The sequence below is a fragment of the Plutella xylostella genome, chromosome 20, assembly GCF_932276165.1.
Source record: "Plutella xylostella chromosome 20, ilPluXylo3.1, whole genome shotgun sequence".
In the NCBI taxonomy this organism is placed as follows: domain Eukaryota; kingdom Metazoa; phylum Arthropoda; class Insecta; order Lepidoptera; family Plutellidae; genus Plutella; species Plutella xylostella.
Window position 1 is genome coordinate 7,051,991 of NC_064000.1, and position 19,262 is coordinate 7,071,252.

General features: G+C 38.7%; 1 protein-coding gene across 2 annotated transcripts; it reads right to left on the bottom strand.

Moving 5' to 3' along the window:
• Positions 1-1,135: 1,135 nt before the first annotated feature.
• On the bottom strand, positions 1,136-19,147 carry LOC105380779 (glycosylphosphatidylinositol anchor attachment 1 protein). 2 transcript variants are annotated; one of them, XM_048628193.1, is made up of 12 exons: positions 18,726-19,147; positions 18,270-18,389; positions 16,271-16,430; positions 15,658-15,939; positions 15,160-15,274; positions 14,652-14,742; positions 13,868-13,975; positions 13,295-13,430; positions 2,747-3,094; positions 2,290-2,575; positions 1,848-2,028; positions 1,136-1,291 (listed from the first exon to the last, which is right to left on the bottom strand). In XM_048628193.1, the coding sequence occupies exons 1-12, from the start codon at positions 18,972-18,974 to the stop codon at positions 1,196-1,198; spliced, it is 2,172 nt and encodes a 723-aa protein (XP_048484150.1). In that variant the 5' UTR covers positions 18,975-19,147; the 3' UTR covers positions 1,136-1,195. The 2 variants fall into 2 exon arrangements, with proteins under 2 accessions (XP_048484150.1, XP_048484149.1); XM_048628192.1 differs by lacking the exon at positions 13,295-13,430 and having other exon boundaries at positions 13,732-13,975.
• Positions 19,148-19,262: the final 115 nt, after the last annotated feature.

Below are 19,262 nucleotides of genomic sequence, written 5' to 3' on the forward strand. Positions count from 1 at the left end.
TAGGTAGTTAGTAGTAGTAGGTAGAATTAACTAAGTAAATTTTGAGATATACATATTTAGAAAACCCTTTATTTAAGGTAAATCTTCGGTAACGAATTTTGGTAACTTTTTCGCATATTTACCCCCTTATTCATAGACAAGTTACAAAACGTTTTAACTAATAAACTGTTTTGTCCCTCTCCGACAAAGAACAATTTGTTCTTTGACAGAAAGGGACAAAACAGTTTATTAGTTAAAACGTATTGTAACTTTTCTATGAATAAGGGGGTTAATTTATATACTGCCTTTCTTAGGTACTTACTTATTTTGAAAAGTGCGTTAGGGACATAAGTAAACTATAGTACCTAAGTACCTAATTGACTATTTTATTACAGTTACACTCAAAAATTGAACCCTCTAATCTAGTGAATTTAGTTACATAACTGTCTGAGATAAGCCATGAAACTGTAAAATTCACAATGATCTGCAAATCCATAGACAATAAAAATTGGGCAGATTATAACTCTAGCTTTACTAAGGATTAACGAAAACAAAATTAACGTACTGTGGAAAAATTGTTTCTCTTATTTTACGAGTAGGGTTGGGAAAGAATCCACCATATTTTAAACTTTGTGCCATTGACTAAAGATCCAAAACCATTGAAAAAAAAAATATTTTAATGCATTTATGTAAGGTTTTTAACTCGTGTGCTGTAAAAGCTATATTAGGACTGTACTGTGCCGCTTTTAACATGGTTCTCATTGTACTATGTGCTTACACAAAGATAGGTCGTAACACGTGTATGTAATACACTTATGTTATGTAATTATAACGAATGTGAATGACCGTAGAAGGGGGGGGGTGGGGATAGAAGGGGGGAGGAGAACGGATAGGGACTGATTTGACTGGAGGAACTAATTGGTATTACAATATTTATGGAATATAGTGAGTAAATACGAAAAAATATTTCTTAGTTGATCTTGACTTGATCTAGCCTGGCTAAAAAAAAAATACTAGGTACTTACCTAAATTACGATTACGTTTAGCTTAGTTCATTCAAATAATGAGTAAATTACGTGTACTTAGCTTTTTTGAAAAAAAAACCCTCTAACTCGTTGTGTGTTGTGAAAATTACCATTAAAATAAAAATCCTCAATTCGTATAAAAACCAACCTTATATTGTGAAGTCTTTGGGAATGTAATATAATAATTAAAGCTACTTATCCACACTGCTACAATTGATTTGCCAGAATATGATCCAAGTTGGCAGCACTAGTGATGTGGCTACATTGAACAGCCAGTTGCCATAGATCTGGGAAAGAAGAAAGGAACAACTTAAGTACATAATTATAGCAATATGATATGTATAACCCAGCAATGCATACTCTTAAATTTTAAGATTCTCTGACGATGATTCAATGACAAGTCCAAAATAATTTAAAAAACAATCAAGAACCGAAATAAAATCTTTATAGGTATTATTAGTATTATTACAGAAACAAACAAATGATCTAAAAATATAACATTCTATGTTTGTTTACCGAGATTACAATTTCAATTAATTAATTGATGTTATAAAATTAAGTTTAATTAAGTCGGGGGATTTATTCTTGATAACATGTAAGTAGGTATAAATAATGATTTGAATAATTATAAGTACTTATGTGACGTCAGTGCATTTATAAGACTGAGTTAATGTAAAAATATAATATACATAACGAAATGTTTAAGACAAAAAATATACGAAAAGCTGAACCAATTTTAATGAAACATGGCTAAGACACCCGAACTATTAATAATTAAGGGAGATCAATTAAAAATAAATAGTTTTAACAGTAATTTAAGCAAAATTTAACTTTAAAACTTACCAAACTGTCGACCACAGAGTACATAATAGCTTGCATGGCCGCGTCCCGGCCCCTTCCTATAACGTGCATGTTAGATTCTTCAGGGAATAGCATTTTGCTGTAGATTATCATTCCCAAAGTGACTAGGCATAGAGGATGCGATATGATGCATAAGAGGCGTTTGAACTGGACTAGAATTGACCTGGAAAAAATGAAGAGAATGATTAGTAGTGTTAATTTTATAAGGATGGAATTTTACTAAGCAACTTCTACATAGAAGGCAGGTTTGATTAGAAAGGAGGATATAGTTTTCATAATAAGTAAAAAAGTGTTTTTGTTTAAAAAGGCTCAGTTAATATTTTATTCATTTTTCGTAATATGGTAGCTACTCTTTAAATACCATAATTCTTACAGGAAAACCTTTAAAAGGCGTGGAAAACGAGTAATTTATAAATAAACTTACCTAATTTTCCCACCACCCCTCACATTGACTCCAGATACCAGGGCAACAGGAGCCAAAAGAGTTGCCATCACGAATCCCAGCGAGAAGTTATGCATTCCTACACTCAGGCATATCGTAGCCAACTCGATCAGTACTAGGATGTTGACTAAGGCCACCTCCTCATAGTGCATGGGCCCCGAGCGTAGGACTCTCATCATGAATGGAGATAAGAGGGTGAGGACTGCCGATGTTATGGCTAGGCCGTAGTATACGGATACTTCTGATGGTAGGTTGTAGTATTTTGAGCCTGGAATAGATGAATGGGTTGAGGGTTTATTTAGGTTTTGTTTGTCATCTAGATGCTTAATTTAATGTAGGGTAATTTCAAGTTATTACAGATTTTAATTTTACCTTTATTCTATGTTCTTCTGTGTTGTATTTGTAATTTAAATAAAAGGAATAAAACATAAAACTTTACCAATTTGACTGAACAGAAGCGGCGAATTCATGACGGCATATCCCAGTAAATGGACCAGGAAATAGTTCAATCCAACATTCACTACACTCAATGTTTCTTCACTCTTCTTTCGTTGCGCATCTCCTTTTGTCTTCTTAGCTCCTGGTACTTTTGACACAGCACTTTTTTCTTTTGTTTCTTTTTCTTCCACCTCTGTAGAGCTATCATCTCCTGATACCTTTGCTTTGTCATCTTTTTTACTCTTTTCTTTTTTGTTCGTCTTATCTTCTTTTTGTAAGGACACCCACAGAGCTAGAGATTTTATCAACATGGCTGCACTGATGAGGCATAAAGATGGCATGTATTGACCTGAAAAGAAGAAACTGCTAAAGTGATGTCATAGGGTGATGAATGTGATGAATATGCACTTTTAGCCTCCCCGAGTTTCGTATCAATAACTAGCTGTACCGTATATACGTACAGCGAGCCCTGGGAAGTTACCAACTGTCATTATAACTGATATGACTGGCTAATATTATCAACAGCCAATAGATTTGTAACCAAATCCTCGTTGGGATCTAGAGTTTGTCACCGAGAGGCTAAGAAGACGATCCGTAAAACAGTCTTTCACGTTAGTTAGTATTTAAAAAGGTAACAAAAGTGCAGATTATGCTACAAGGTTGTATCTATATTTTGCATGGAAAAATCTTGAAAATACCCATTTGCTAACCCAGTCTACATTCTTGATATTATTTTACTCAACTATTTCCCCAAAGAGTTACATAAAGGTCCCCAAATCAGAACTCACCAATAGAAACAAATCGCCCCGTCTGCGGCAACAAATAAAAGAAGTAACTGATGGAACCTCTCCAGCAGGTTATTCAGCGACCGCAGCACGGTCTCCAGCGCCGCGCCCAGCCGGTACAAGTTGGCCGACGTGAGGGCGTCATATTTAACACACAAATTTATTGATCAAACTGAACAAGTTTTCCAAGAAAAATACCGTCTAGATTTACCTCCGATACCAATTTTGATACCTACTGTGGAATTTTGTATGGTCGTATTATTTTAGGTACTTACTCATTTGGTAGTTTCTTGCCGCATCATCACCATTACACTATAATGGGCTTCAATTTACCATAAGTATAAATAAACAAAGCACTTACCAATAGAAACAAACCGTCCCGTCTGCGGCAACAAATAAGAGAAATAACTCTGATGGAACCTCTCCAGCAGGTTATTCAGCGACCTCAGCACGGTCTCCAGCGCGGCGCCCAGCCGGTAGAAGTTGACCGACGTGAGGGCGCCATATTTAATTACATGATATACTGATCTAACTGGACAACTTCCTGATTCACTTGTGAGTCACCTGTGACTACCCCTTCGGAAATTACAGTCGTAAGCATGTACCTATGTATTTTCTTGAAGAAAAACATCGAGCTCCTACAAGAAAAACACCATCTATTCTATTCTATTCTATTCTCTGTGGGGGTGTAAGTACCTGCACCTGGCTCTCTCGAGTGGAACCTTTGTGCATATCCCCAAGGTCTAAACTGCCTTCCTAAGCTTGGACCATTTCCCACCACGCTGATCCACTGCGGGTTGGTGGGTTCACATATCTAGATGTGCTAGATCTAGATATGCAGGTTTCCTCACGATATTTTCCTTCACCGTAAGAGCGATGGTATACATTGTACTTAAGTTAAAAGAACTCATTGGTACATGTCAGCGACGGGATTCGAACCCGCATCTCTTGATTGAGAAGCGGGCGTTCACCCGACTGAGCTACCACCGCTCTCTAACTGGACAACTTCCTGATTCACTTGTGAGTCACCTGTGACTACCCCTTCGGAAATTACAGTCGTAAGCATGTACCTATGTATTTTCTTGAAGAAAAACATCGAGCTCCTACAAGAAAAACACCATCTAAAATTACATTGCTTTTTTTGAGCGCCTACGCATATTTAGATACCTACTGTGGAATCCTGTACGGTCTATTATACGGGATCCTTGAATTTGCTTTTTAAAAAAAAAGATTTTATGAATCTAAAAATAGAATATTTATTTAATCGGTAATTAATCACACAAATTGGAAATTGGAAATGGAAATTGGAAATAGAAATTGGCAATGGAATCGACCGACCCGAGCTGATGATTACTACCGACTGACTGGTCCTACTCAATATGGCTTCCAGGCCCGGGGATGCTGATCAGCGATGTCAGCATTTCTACATACAGTGTAGGGATGTAACAACCCCCCGCCGAAGACTGAACTTCGGGGCTGATGACCGAATGTTCAGGTTATTATACTACCTCTCGATATCGAGGTTCTGGTATAGGAGTCACGCTCTGTGTTGTACTGACGACGTCATCAGCTGGAGTCGGTTTTGAAAAGGAAACATGAAAATTGGACTTAAATCTATGAACAAGTTTTGACAATTTAAAAATTACATAACCTAAGACAATTAGGGAAATTAGGAAAGTCAGTGTTAAATAGTGCGTCCCGTATTTAGTGAGTAAAGGTTTCTCTTCTATAATTTTGTTTAAATCTGAAATAAATTTTCCGTTAATATTATTAAGGGTAAATTCGTCCAAATCGATACCCTGTAAGGAAATAGGGGATGCGCTATTTTCTAAACTATTAGATTTAGTATCTAACTTACAACACGAATCATTTATAATACTAAAATCAAAAGTAGGTATAGGTATGCTTATATTTAAGACATTATTTGTAGATATAAGTCTAGTGCTTTTGGTATACACTGTGCACATTTCCGGGGTGTGTAAAACACCTGTTCCGAACACTTTTAACTCGCGTATTTCCGAAACACCACAGTCAACCGATATCTTACTCGATTGGGATTGCACATAGATCCACTGATTGTTCACTAGTGGTTTCCAAATATCGAGTTCGCCGAAAATCGTCTTTGTTTGACACTGTACAGGGAGAGCACTGATTGTTTTAGTTAGCAGTTCACTTTCACATGTAGGGTGTCCATTCGTGGACAGGACCGTGGGAATTTGGCACAGAAAGAACTCAGAGTTTACCGATCTACACTTATCTAAACTATCTAAATTACAAAAGCTTAACTTATCCTTAGAAATAGCAGTATATGAATATGAAGGTAATATTAAACTAAACAAGTTCGGTTTGAGTGCATTGTGTGGAATTGGTAAGGCTAAATTATGATACAAGTTAAATTCTTCATTCATAACTAAAGGTATTTGCAGTACAAACACAAGTTTATCATTATAATAGTAACACACAACTTTAGATAAGCTCATAATAACATGAATGTTTTCTAAGCGAAGAGAGAGAGGAATTCGAGTGTCAGCAGGTAGATGCCTACCGTTGTTGACGAGTTCTCGGTACAGCTCGCCCGGACTTAGTATAAACGGATGCAGAATGTTTTGACTACACAACGTGATAGCGTTGGTTAGATCTTCTAATTGGAATGACAATGTAAGAAGTGAGCTCTCGAGATTAGTAAGTATGGAGTTGACTTTATTTTCTAAGATTAGAATATTCGATATTTTAGTAATATTATTAGTATGATTTATGAGTTGATTTAAGGCAATACTAATCTGGTTTTGATTATTATCCAACTGATTTATACTTTTCTTAAAGGATTCTAACGTGGAAGTAGTAACTAAAATATTTTGTTTCATTAACTCTGCGAGTTTTTTATTATCCTTTTGAATAGTGTCTATGGCGGAACTATATTTCAATGCGTCGTCCTCGTCAAGGGTGCCGAAAATATGCTTGAATGCTGTGCCTACTGCAGAGAACCACGCTGAGCGTTTTTGACGATTTGAGATTAAGTGAGAAATAGAATTGTATTCTCGTTTGATATCATTATATCTGACTGTTAAAGGAGATAGAATACTGTCACATTGATTGTTATTGGCTTGTTTACACAAGAGTTTCGTCGTAGCTAAAATCTGATTAAGATTATTAAGATGTGGGTTTATATGTAATATATCTACATAACTAACTATATCTAATTGACCGTTGATTACATTAAGTTTTCCTATTCTGTCGAAGTATATACCGGGGCTTGAAGAGAGAGGCTGGACAAAGTCCGGATGCGCTTTAATTGCGCCGCTGAAATAGAATAGAATTAGAATATTATATTACTTAAAATTATTATTATCTTAATTAGAATTACGAACTACACTTATTTATCTTATTTTACTTATATATATTACCTACACTAATTAATTGCTACGGCGTTATGTACGTCGGTTTAAATTGGTCAAAATGGTGAGTCACATGTCGTCGGTTTATAAGGAGCGTGGCTGTGTGATTACCATGAACTTTAATTATTTTATATGGTCCTTTCCAAATAGGCGACATTGCCTTTCTCATTCTCAAGTGATTTTTTAGATAAACATAATCACCAGCTTTGTACTGAGGTGGAGTGCGAGTACGGGAGTCGTAATAGGATTTTGACGATTCTTTAGACTTTAGGATATTATCATAGGCTTTTTCGCGGGCGTATTTGAGTTTATGTTGAAGCATTCTGATATAGTCTGAATATGTAGTGCCAGTGGCACTCTCGTAAACGGAACTTGGAATGAATGCTTTATGCCCGAATACTAATTCGTAAGGGGTGAATTTGGTTGTTGAGTGTGTTGTTGTGTTATATGTGAGCATGGCAGTATAGACATACGTAGGCCAATTATCTTGATTATCGTTTAATGAATGATTTCAGATACTCTTTTAATGTCGAGTGACTGCGCTCTAGAGCACCTTGAGTTTGCGGGTGGTAAGGAGACGACCATAACTGTTTTATTTTAAGGAATTTACAGGTCGTTTTGAACAATTCAGACGTAAAATTAGTCCCTTGGTCTGTAAGAATGGATTTTGGAATTCCAAAAAGCGAAATAAAGTGAATTAGACAATCACTGGTCTCTTCAGCTGTTGTGCTGCGAATAGGATAGGCCACAGAGTACTTGCTTAAATCATCTTGCAGAGTAAGGATATATTTTAATTTCGCAGGGCCGGACTCAGGTAGGGGACCAACTATGTCAAGGGCTACGCGTTGAAAAGGAGCAGTGGATGTTGTTGTAATTTCCATAGGGGCTCTATTGGTTCTCCGTAAAGCTTTGTTTTCTTGACACGACTTACACTTTTTGACATAGTCTTCTATGTCGCTTCTCATTCCCTTCCAGTAATACTGATCTTGGATACGGTGATACATTCGAGTTGAGCCTAAATGTCCCGCAATTGGAATGTCATGGTTTTCTCGGAGGATTTTTGGCCGTTCACTCAATGAGGGAAATATAATTTTGTTTAGATAGATATGTACATTTATTCCAGATTCGTGAAAGATGTATGTAAGAATGTTGTATATTTTAGTATGGGAGTGTTTGTCAAAGGGATTCTTGAAGTCGGATATTGCTATGTCTGTTGGTCCTATAGTCTGTGTGAGGTCGGTTTTTACTCTTTTTATGGTTTCGTATATGTTGGGATATAGTGACTCATCAAAGTGATGGACCTTGGTGAATAGAAGGTATACTATTTTGTTCTCGTATCCGATTTTTAAGAACGAGAATAGTTCTTTTTCTGAGTTGAGGATTTGTTCTTTATTTTCTGAATTGAGTAATATGTCGGAAATGTAGGGGTTTGACTCATCTAAATCTATTGATGTTGGAATTAGGATGACGTTATAGGGGCATTTTAAAAGGTTTTCATTGTGTTCTTGTATAACAGTATTGAACGATTTTTCTTTGTTTGCCATTGATTTTAGGAATTTTGAATAATTATCATTATCATTAGTGTTACCCTGTGTATTTGGACTTGTTGGTGATGGTGAAGGGATTTCAACGTTTTCGAAATTTGGGTTAAGATCTTCGCTGCGAGGGCTTAGATCTAATGGACCTAGTTCTGTTAGGTCATTTGAAGGTGATGGAAGGTGATCGGGATCTGGTAAAGGAGTTGGTATTACTTCCGGGATGGGGTCAGGTATTGGGTTAAGTAGGTCTTGGTTATCAAAAGAAAATGGAATATGAGGTGGTAATTCTAGTAGAGGGTCATCTAATGGATTGTCGAGATCATGATCAAGGTCGGGAAAGATTGGATCTGGATTTTGTAGAGGTTCTCCTTCGATTGGGTTTACTGGGAATCTAGATAGTGCATCAGCGTTTGTGTTAATCTTGCCCTTTTTATGCACAATATCGTAATCAAACTCTTCGAGTTTGAGGCGCCATCGAACTAGTCGTGATCCTGGGTCTTTGCAGTTAAATAGCCATTGAAGTGGCTTGTGGTCGGTAACAATGGTGAAGCGGTGACCATAGAGATAAGGACGGAAGGCTTTAGTGCCGAAGACAATGGCCAGACATTCTTTTTCGGTTACACTGTAGTTACATTCCGCTTTGTTTAGGGTACGTGAGGCGTAAGCGATTGGACGGTCTTTTCCGATAGGACCTTGAGACAAGATGGCTGATACAGCGAAGTTAGATGCGTCACAGGTAAGTACAAACGGCTTTGAAAAATCAGGGTAAGCTAGGACTGGGGATTCAATGAGTTTGTTTTTCAGGTTTTCAAAAGAAAGTTGCTGTTCATTTTTCCAGTTAAATGGAGTATCTTTTTTCAGGAGTAGTGTCAACGGTTTTGCTAGTTTGGAAAAGTCTGGAATGAATCGTCTATAGTATGAGACGAGACCTAGAAAGGCTTTTATGTCTTTCGCGCATTTCGGAGTGGGAAATTCGGCCACAGCCTTTAATTTTTCAGGATTGGGCTTCACACCATCGCTGTTTATAAGGTGACCTAGGTAAGCAACTTCTTTGCAGAGAAACTCACACTTATCAGGTTGGAGTTTTAAATTGTAGTTTCGGAGTCTTTCAAAGACGGCTTTCAGGTTTTGGATATGAGATGGGAGATCTGGTGAATAAACCACAATGTCATCAAGATAAACGAAGCAGCGAGAGCCTTGGAGGCCAGATAGACATGTATTCATCAATTTTTGGAAAGTTGATGGGGCATTCTTGAGCCCGAAGGGCATTCTGGTGAATTGGAAATGTCCCTGCGGTACTGAAAAGGCTGTTTTCGAGGAATCTTCAGGAGAAACAAGGATCTGATGGAAACCGGAAGCTAAATCCAGAGTTGTGAAGTATTGACTCTTGCCTAACTGATCTAGTATTTCTGTAATTTGAGGAATGGGATAGGTTTCGCCAATCGTGATGTCGTTAAGTTTCCTATAGTCTATCACGATTCGCCATTTCCGTTGTCCTGAAGCGTCTAACTTCTTTGGAACAACCCAGATGGGTGACGACCAGGGTGAATTTGATGGAGTTATTATATTTTGTTCCAGCATTTTGTTCATCTGGGTTTCAACTTCTTTTTTGTGGCACTCAGGGAATCTGTATGATTTTGTCTGTATGGGAATGTCAGTGTTTGTCCTAATCCTGTGTTCACAAGCTGTAGTATGTGAGAGTGGCTCATCAGGTAAATGGAAAATGTCAGAATAGTTAGAGCATATGTTATGTAAAGCTTCCTTTTCTTCATGATTGAGGTGAGAAATACGGAGTTGTTTGAGAACTTTCTGTGTTCTTGAAGTGGCACTTTGAATTGGAAGTGTTTCATACTGAGTCATACAATGATCATCGTCTAGGGGTTCTATGGTTAGATTCAAATTAGGATTTATTACAGTAGGTGTTTCCGCGGTATTGACTACTGTTATATTGACTCGTTTATTTTCTTTTACCTTCACGATACAATTTGCAATTAATAATGATTCAGAGATGTGTTGATCTAGAATAACACCCTCTTTTACATTGGGGTTACTGACAGTGCATTCAATGACTGCTTCCGAGCGAGGAGGAATGGTATAAATCGGTTCATTAAAATGGAGATGGATTATGTCATTATCTATGCGTAATAATCCATGAAGATAGTCGATTTGACATCCTAGTTTTTGCAAAAGATCATTGCCAATAATGCCGTCATGATCTAGATTTATGTCCTCAACGACATGGAACTCGTGTGTGGAATCTTTATTGGTCAAACGTGCTATTTGCATTTTGAAAGAACCTAGTGTTCGTGTTGATGTGTCACTCGAGTCAATTCCTTTAAGAGCAACGATTTTTCCACTCAGATCTGGTATTTTAGACATGGATTTTAATTTAAGAAGGCATATTGCAGCGCCGGTGTCTACCAAAAATGAAAGGGGTCGGTCAGCTACCGAAGTTTCGATCATTACATAAGGTGATAATTTTTTTTCGGCATTATGATTTATTTCATAGATTTTGAATCTTTCAGAATTCGGAGTATTGGTTGGTGAACATTTGACGTTATTAGAATCAGAGGATACTGTGGACTTAGTAGGTACAGTGCGTTGATTCAAGGGTTGCCGTAATTCGTTACGGTTGACGCTATGAGTTTGGGGCTGGTTACCCTGTTTGTTAGCGTGATTTTGTAATGAAACAGTGGATTCAGAGGATACAGTGGATTTAGTAGATGTAGTACATCGATTCGGAGGTTTCCGTAATTCGTTACGGTTGACGCTATGAATTTGGGGCTGGTTACCCTGTTTGTTAGCGTGATTTTGTAATGAAACAGTGGATTCAGAGGATACAGTGGATTTAGTAGATGCAGTACATTGATTCAGAGGTTTCCGTAATTCGTTACGGTTGACGCTATGAGTTTGGGGCTGGTTACCCTGTTTGTTAGCGTGGTTTTGTAATGAAACAGTGGATTCAGAGGATACAGTGGGACTTGTGGTATCGGCTTTGATATTGAAAGGCCGATTTCCCGAGCGATACCTTTCGGGAAATTTTACTCGTTTAAATCATGGTTGTCTACCTCGTCTACCCCTTGGTCATCTGAAATAGTAAAAACCCTACGTGATGGACCTGCAGAGGGGGAAGCTGATTGGTTATTTTGGCGACCCTGGGAGGACGACCCATGGAATTGGTTCCTATTATTGTACTGTCGTTTGCGACAGTTTTCAATAGTGTGCCCCGGGTTCTTGCAGTAACGACATGTAGGTACATCCCTAGAAAAGTCAGGACGGTTCTGTGGGAAATTAGGTTGGTAAGATCTCTGCTGAAAATCACGACGAGGAGTGAACCTAGGCTTATCCACAGTGTTGTTGAATTGAGGTCGTGACTGCGATTTGTTTAGGCTTAGTAGTATTTTTTCTTCTGCGACTGCGAAATTAACAGCTGAGTTGAGTGAGTCTGGGTCACGACATCTCACAATTTGTGATAGTCGTGGGTGTAGACCTATCACAAATGTGTGCAGAGCTAAATCCTCCATGGCAGCAACACGGCCTGTTAGCTCTGTCTTACGTTTAGTGGGTATGGAAATGTTGATTTCGGTCAGCAGCTTGGCCAGACATGTCTCGATTTTTAGTGCGTATTGGTTGACTGACTCTGATGGAGTCTGTTTACATTCTTGTAGTTCTGACAGAAGATGGGCATAATGTTTCCTCTCGCCAAACTGCTGTTTTAGAAATTCCGTGAATTGGTCAAATGAAGCAAATTCCTTAATGGAGCAGATGGACTCAGCTTTTCCTTCTAGTTGACTTAATATGTATCTAAACAGAATAGGTTTTTGAGCCTTTGTTGCCAAGTTATGTGCATTTTGGCAGTTTAAGATAAATGAGTTTAATTTCTCCCTACTACCGTCGAAGGGCTTAATGAATTTTAATAGGACATTCAGTTCTACATTCATGTCCGTTTCCGATAATTTTTCCTCACGAACCTGTGCACCTTTACTCCCGCTGGGAACTTCCTCTCCCCCTTTACTCATAGTGAAATTTAGAGAGAGACACAGAAAGTAGAAAGAAAATTCAAATTATAATAAGTATAAGAAGTCGTCTCTATACTTGTCTAGCACAGATTTTAAAATTATCCCTTACTTTAAATAAAATAGTGTCCTAACTCTGAGTTCAGTTTCTGGAAATAGTTTTTGCACAGTAAAGTCACTCACAGTAGCGCCACCGCGACGAATATTGAAGGCTGCATGTCCGCTTATTTAGCGGTAAACAGGAACAGGGATAGCTAGGCACAGTCCTCTGTGCCCGGTCAGGAACAATAGCACTTGTAGATAATATGTAAGTATGTATAATAGGTACAGTACCTTGGAAATATAATTTCCTTCACTTAACACTTCACTGAGAATCACAAAACGTCTTAGTCCTCGAAAGCGTTTTCGGGTGAACCAGGGATTTTCGGATCCCACCGCTGCCACCAAATATTATACGGGATCCTTGAATTTGCTTTTTAAAAAAAAAGATTTTATGAATCTAAAAATAGAATATTTATTTAATCGGTAATTAATCACACAAATTGGAAATTGGAAATGGAAATTGGAAATAGAAATTGGCAATGGAATCGACCGACCCGAGCTGATGATTACTACCGACTGACTGGTCCTACTCAATATGGCTTCCAGGCCCGGGGATGCTGATCAGCGATGTCAGCATTTCTACATACAGTGTAGGGATGTAACAGGTCGAATTATTTTAGGTAAATACTTACTCATTTGGTAATTTCTTGCGGAATCGTTACCATTACACAATAAACGCTATTATAACTAATAAAACAAACAACATAGCTCACCAATAGAAACAAACCGCCCCGTCTGCGGCAGCAGATAAAAGAAATAACTCTGATGGAACCTCTCCAGCAAATTATTCAGCGACCTCAGCACGGTCTCCAGCGCCGCGCCCAACCGGTAGAAGTTGGCCGACGTGAGGGCGATATATTGTAATAGTAGGTACATGATTTACTGATCTAACTGAACAACTTTCCAACAAGGATAATACCGTCTGAAATGACCTGATATGAATGGAGCGGCCGCCATATTTAATTACATGATTTTCCGATGTACCTGAGCATCTGTCCTCAAGAAACATACTGTCTGAAATTACCTTTTTTATTCAGATACCTACTGTGAGAATTATTTTAGTTACTTACTCATTTGGTAGTTTCTTGCGGCAACGTCACCGTTTTTCTATTATAATGGCTTAATTTAACATAAATGGCATTAAACTCACCAATAGAAACAAATCGCCCCGTCTGCGGCAGCAAATAAAAGAAGTAACTCTGATGGAACCTCTCCAACAAATTATTCAGCGACCTCAGCACGGTCTCCAGCGCGGCGCCAAGCCTATAGAAGTTGGCCGACGTGAGGGCGTTGACCTGCGGCGGGTCGCCGGCGGGGTCGCCCGGCCCGCGCCCCTCCAGGGTCACGGCCTCGATGCCGAAGCGGTGGAATAGGCCGTGGTTGCCGTTTGGTACCTGGGAAAAGTTAGGAGTTCTTATAGGGTTGAGACAAAAATTTGAAGATAATTTGTATCTGTGGTGTTTTTGCGATAATAGATTTTGTAGGCGCTAAAATACTCTTTTTGCGACTATTATACTCACGCCTAGCGCCTGTTTTAATTTAATTTATAACAACCACTTACCAGAGCATCTCCCCACATTTTCTAATAATATTTTTGACATAGGCGCCAGTGTAATATGTCAAAGGTATGCGTCCACCTTTCGGCATCGCACGCAACGGACGCATCGCATTCAGTATTCTTGGTACAGAAATTCACACAAGTGCGTCCACTTCATCGGCATTGCAGACGCCGTTTCCCCATACAAGCATATGAAAATCCGGTTGGTCCGTAAGTACGATACCGATAGGTGGACGCTCACCTCAAGACGGCGCGGCGCGACGCCATTGGTACACGCTATTGGTCTGTTGCTTGACTATCTCTTCATCATCCATTTATAAATGAAACATGCTCAGTTTAACAGGCTACACGGATTCGTTATCAACGTCGATAAACTCGTTGCCCGGTCCACCAAGCACAGCGCCGAACTTATGGCGAATCGCTATATAATGATGTTAATCTACGTCGATAACGAACTTATGTAACGGCAGCTGATCTGATGGCCTTTAAGAATAAAGTAAAAGTCTACTCACGCCAGCCAGTTGCGTGGTCACCATACCCAGCATGGTGGAAACAGAGTTCCACCACTCGTCGTACTTGTTCCTGCTGCGGACCCACGAGTAACTGTAAAATTAATAAATAAAAAAATCATATTATGTACTAAGATAGTGAAATCATTGTAAATTCAGTCTGAGCAAGAAGACATGTCTGTATGAGAGTGCTTAATATTTTTGTGAGAAGATTTTTGAAATATAAATAACAGTTACGCAAGTTACACTAGAACCATTTACTAAAAAAAGACCTGATTCCTACATTTCACTACTAAGATTCTATCCTGTTTACAGGGCACTGTATATACTGTACACTACAGTTTATCACACAGCAATGCCACATGAGTAAGTGACTTAAATAATGAAGATACTTTGTGAATTTTCAGAAGTAGTAGAACAAAAGTTGTGCAGAATTACCTTTTCACTAAATATACTTACTTACCCTTTTGCACCATTCTGTATTATGTATTTTTATATAACTGTAACTCACCTGTTCTTATAAGAGTGGTGTACCCCGGACTTGACGCAGAGCTTGTGCACCAGGTTCACCAGGTCCAGGTTGGGCAGCTGCCCGTTCAGACCCTCGATCTTCACCTCCACATACTCTGTAAATGAACGAAGATTACATATTTTGTACAAGCTGCATATTATGCAGTGCAGTACTATAGTGTAGGGAGGTTCGATTGTTTGTAAGTTTGTGTCTAGCGCTACGACAGACAATGGAAATAATCACTGAATACATGGTAAGTATATACTTAACATGAAAATTTAATCAATATCTAACGTAAAATTTCGCTCTCATCTAGGACGGAAAATTGGTGGACTAGGCCTAAATCCCTCATTCATTGGAATTGAATTGGGCATGTTATGGGTTGTGATGACATAAATTGAAACAAATCAGTTTCTTTGCATCAACAACATTTCACTACCTACGATATTTTAATCTACTCCAGGTACACAAGTAAGAGTAAAAAAATTATAAACTTACTAATCTTCGGTACATCAAACTCCAAATTAATAGCAGCCTGTATAGATCCAGATCTGCCTTTCAACCTTCCAGGGTTCAGACACTTCTCATGGTCAGCCTTAGTCAGCGTCCCGAAGGTACTCAAATCAAGGAATGGGTTCGGCTTCCAGAAAGATCCGAGGCTGGTGTAGAACGTCTCTGCGTCACTCTGGATGCCGTGGTATGCTTCTAACCACGCCTGCATGCCTAGTTGTTCGTGCTCCGTGACTAGGAATATTATGTCTTTTGCCCAGTATTTTTGTGCTGCAAAATAAGAAGTTTTTTTAATTTAATGACAAATTAATAATGTGTTGAGGTTTTGGCAGGAATTAAAACTTTCTACTTCACCCCCATCTAACATAAATCACTTGGGGTGGACAAAAGGAGTCACTGCAAACACCATAAAACCATAAAATAGGCAGTGGACATCTAACAAAAAAAAAATCTGTCTGGAGAATCCTTTTATCATGACAACAAACCCTAATCTAGCCCTAGATTTGTCACTGGCACACTATTGAGAAGAAGATTGTAAAGTCTTTCCTCAAATGCCCCATCTAACATAAATCACCATACCATCATAAGCACACAAACTTACGTCTAGCAAACTGTGCAAAGGCTAACATCAATGCTATGCCAGCGGCCGTGCTCTTCTGATGGCTGGACGGGGGGCGGTATGGAGCGGACACTACTAGAGCCTCCAGGGACGATGTGCGCGGAGCTCTCAATATGCCGTACACATTTGTGCCCGTGTACACCTGAAATGCAGATGTGGATTGTGATTAGTGGTTTAGGTTAGGCCTGGTAATATAATGTATGTGAAATTTATGATTAAAACAAAAATATTTGCAATTTACTATGCAAAGTTCTTTTAGCTGCTGATTTCTCATAATTATATTTGTTGCAAATTTGACTTGTTGCAGTTAGGCATTCAGGGACTGACCGCTCATCTGACTGGTCAATCCTTTAAAGAAGGCTCCAGGTTTTGACCTTATAACCGCTGAAGTACTAAGACAACTACCAAAGAAAGTCATAACTCTCATAACAATTATCTTCAATAGCATACTGAGAACCGGGTATTTTCCGAACATCTGGAAAGTGTCCCAAATAACAATGGTGCTCAAAGCGGGAAAACCCCCACATCTTACGTCTTCCTACCGACCAATCAGTCTGTTACCAGTGCTCTCAAAAGTCTTCGAGAAAGTACTTTCTGTGCGGCTAAAAGCTTGTATGGCAGAGAAGAAACTAATCCCAGAACATCAATTCGGATTCAGAAGCAATCATTCGACAGTGGAACAAGTACACAGAGTTTGTGAAAAAGTGAGAAACGCCCTGGAAAAAAAGCTTTATTGCTGTGGAGTATTTCTGGATGTACAACAGGCGTTTGATAAAGTCTGGCATAATGGCCTACTCTATAAAATAAAGAAGACCCTACCTCATAACATGTTCCTACTCCTGAAATCATACATTGAAAATAGGTCATTTTATGTGAAAATAAACGACTCTGTTTCCGACATGTATGATATTACTATATACAAGCGGGGGTACCGCAAGGATCAGTGCTTGGGCCGACATTGTATATTATTTATACCAGTGATGTTCCTGTGTCAGAAACAGTAATGACTGCAACATTTGCAGACAATACTGCTGTACTTGCTTCAAGTGATAGTCCAGAGCAAGCATCAGCGACCTTGCAAACACACCTCAACAAGATACATGATTGGATGAAGTGTTGGAAGATCAAGGCTAGTGCAGCAAAATCCAATCATATCACTTTCACCCTAAGAAGGAAAGATTGTCCGGAGGTCAAATTTGGGAATGAGCGATTACCACATAAAGATACAGTGAAGTACCTAGGGTTTCACCTTGACCGGAGCCAAACTTGGAAAAAGCACATCCAGAAAAAACGTGATGAGCTGAACTACCGTTTTAGATCACTCCAATGGCTGCTCGGCCGCAGTCAAGACTGTCACTAAACAACAAAATGCTTATTTACAAATCCATTTTAAAACCCGTCTGGACTTATGGTATACAGTTGTGGGGTACGGCAAAAAACAGCAACATTGAAATACTGCAAAGATTCCAAAATAATGCACTGAGGACCATAGCAAGAGCTCCATGGTTTACAAAAACTGATGAAATACATGCTTACCTAGAAATACCTACTGTGAAAGAGGAAGTTAAGCATCTCACAAAAGCCTACAGAGACAGGGTAACAAATCATGAAAATGAGCTGGCGCGATGTCTTACACAGACAGAAATGACCCGTCGCCTTAAACGAAGCCACATCTGGGACAATTATTAAGTTGAATAAAACTGAATAAATTTTAATGAAGGACAGCCTATCAATGGAGAGGCCAGTTCTGCAAGTCACTCTACCGCTCATAAGAACTGCTTATGGTCCAACGACTGATCGCATGTTAGAACAATCAAGGAACAAAAAAAAAAAAAAAATTATCATATGGTTACATGTTTGTTATGGTAATGACAAGCTAGCAACACAGCTGGATTGTTAATTGTTAATGTTCGGTGGTGGTAAGCCCACAGCTCATACATTTGCCACTGATGAACCAAGAAGAAGTAGGTATTTAACTTACTCTCCCTTCACCCAGAGGATAGTTGAGTGTGAAGTTGTGAGTGTAGACCTCCAGGTGCAGTTGTGACATCTTGGCCACAAGCCATGGAACTGGCATCACATCTGTGTCCTCATATTTGTCCTGAAATTTATATTTCGTGGCTTAATTCAGATGTTGTGCTTAGGGCCACTTTGCAGGACAAAAAGTTTTGAAGTGCACCAATGATTTATAGACGCTACAAATTGACTAGGAAATTAAAAGTCAAATTGTTCTTTAATATTTTTTCCAACGCAAAATTCAAAATTCAGTAATTTAAGTGAAAAAGAATAAGCTGCAAAACTCATTAACATTTTCATTATAGTTACACTTTACAACAGCAAAATCATACATTATAATCATAAATATTGTAGTTATTACTATGGGTCAGAGTGTCTTTATCAAGGCGGGACCCAAATAATACTAGTATGCATAGCTTACCTTCAGTTCTTCGTTGAATTCATTGAAAAACTGCTTAGCCGCCGGCTCCCCATTAAACTCATTGGTGACCAGCCCCGGAAGCAGAGCATTCTCCGAGAAGTATGTCTCATTGTTGAATGTCTTGTTGCCCAACATAACAAACCATACTATGGCTCCAATGTAAAACAAAACACTCAAAAGACCATGGATTTTCCGAAGCACTCGTACCCACTGGGCCGACCCATACTCCGGGTCTGATAATAACCCCATTTTTCACGTGAATTGCAGCGGAAATGCAATTAATATGGCATAAATATAATACTGTAGTGGATTTAGTAGCAATTCATGTTGCTTTCAGTCTTTATTAAGTAGAAAATCGGTACAACAACAACAAAAACACGCAAGCCCAACACCGCCTAGATTTTTTCTAAATGTCAAAATGACATGACAACTGACAGGATATGTCGAACTAAACCACAGACACGTTTACTTTGTCTGTGCACATGTAAACCCATGGATGCGTTCATACCTAATAATTTTTAAATGCATGCACACTTG

Excerpts from the sequence above, each read along its gene's own strand:
- LOC105380779 (XM_048628193.1), bottom strand. The coding sequence starts at position 18,974 with ATGGGGTTATTATCAGACCCGGAGTATGGGTCGGCCCAGTGGGTACGA. Across the intron at positions 14,743-15,159 it reads CACCACTCTTATAAGAACAG|TTACTCGTGGGTCCGCAGCA; the intron begins GTGAGTTACAGT and ends TTAATTTTACAG. Across the intron at positions 3,095-13,294 it reads GGGGCGGTTTGTTTCTATTG|GTCAATACATGCCATCTTTA; the intron begins GTGAGCTATGTT and ends TCTTCTTTTCAG.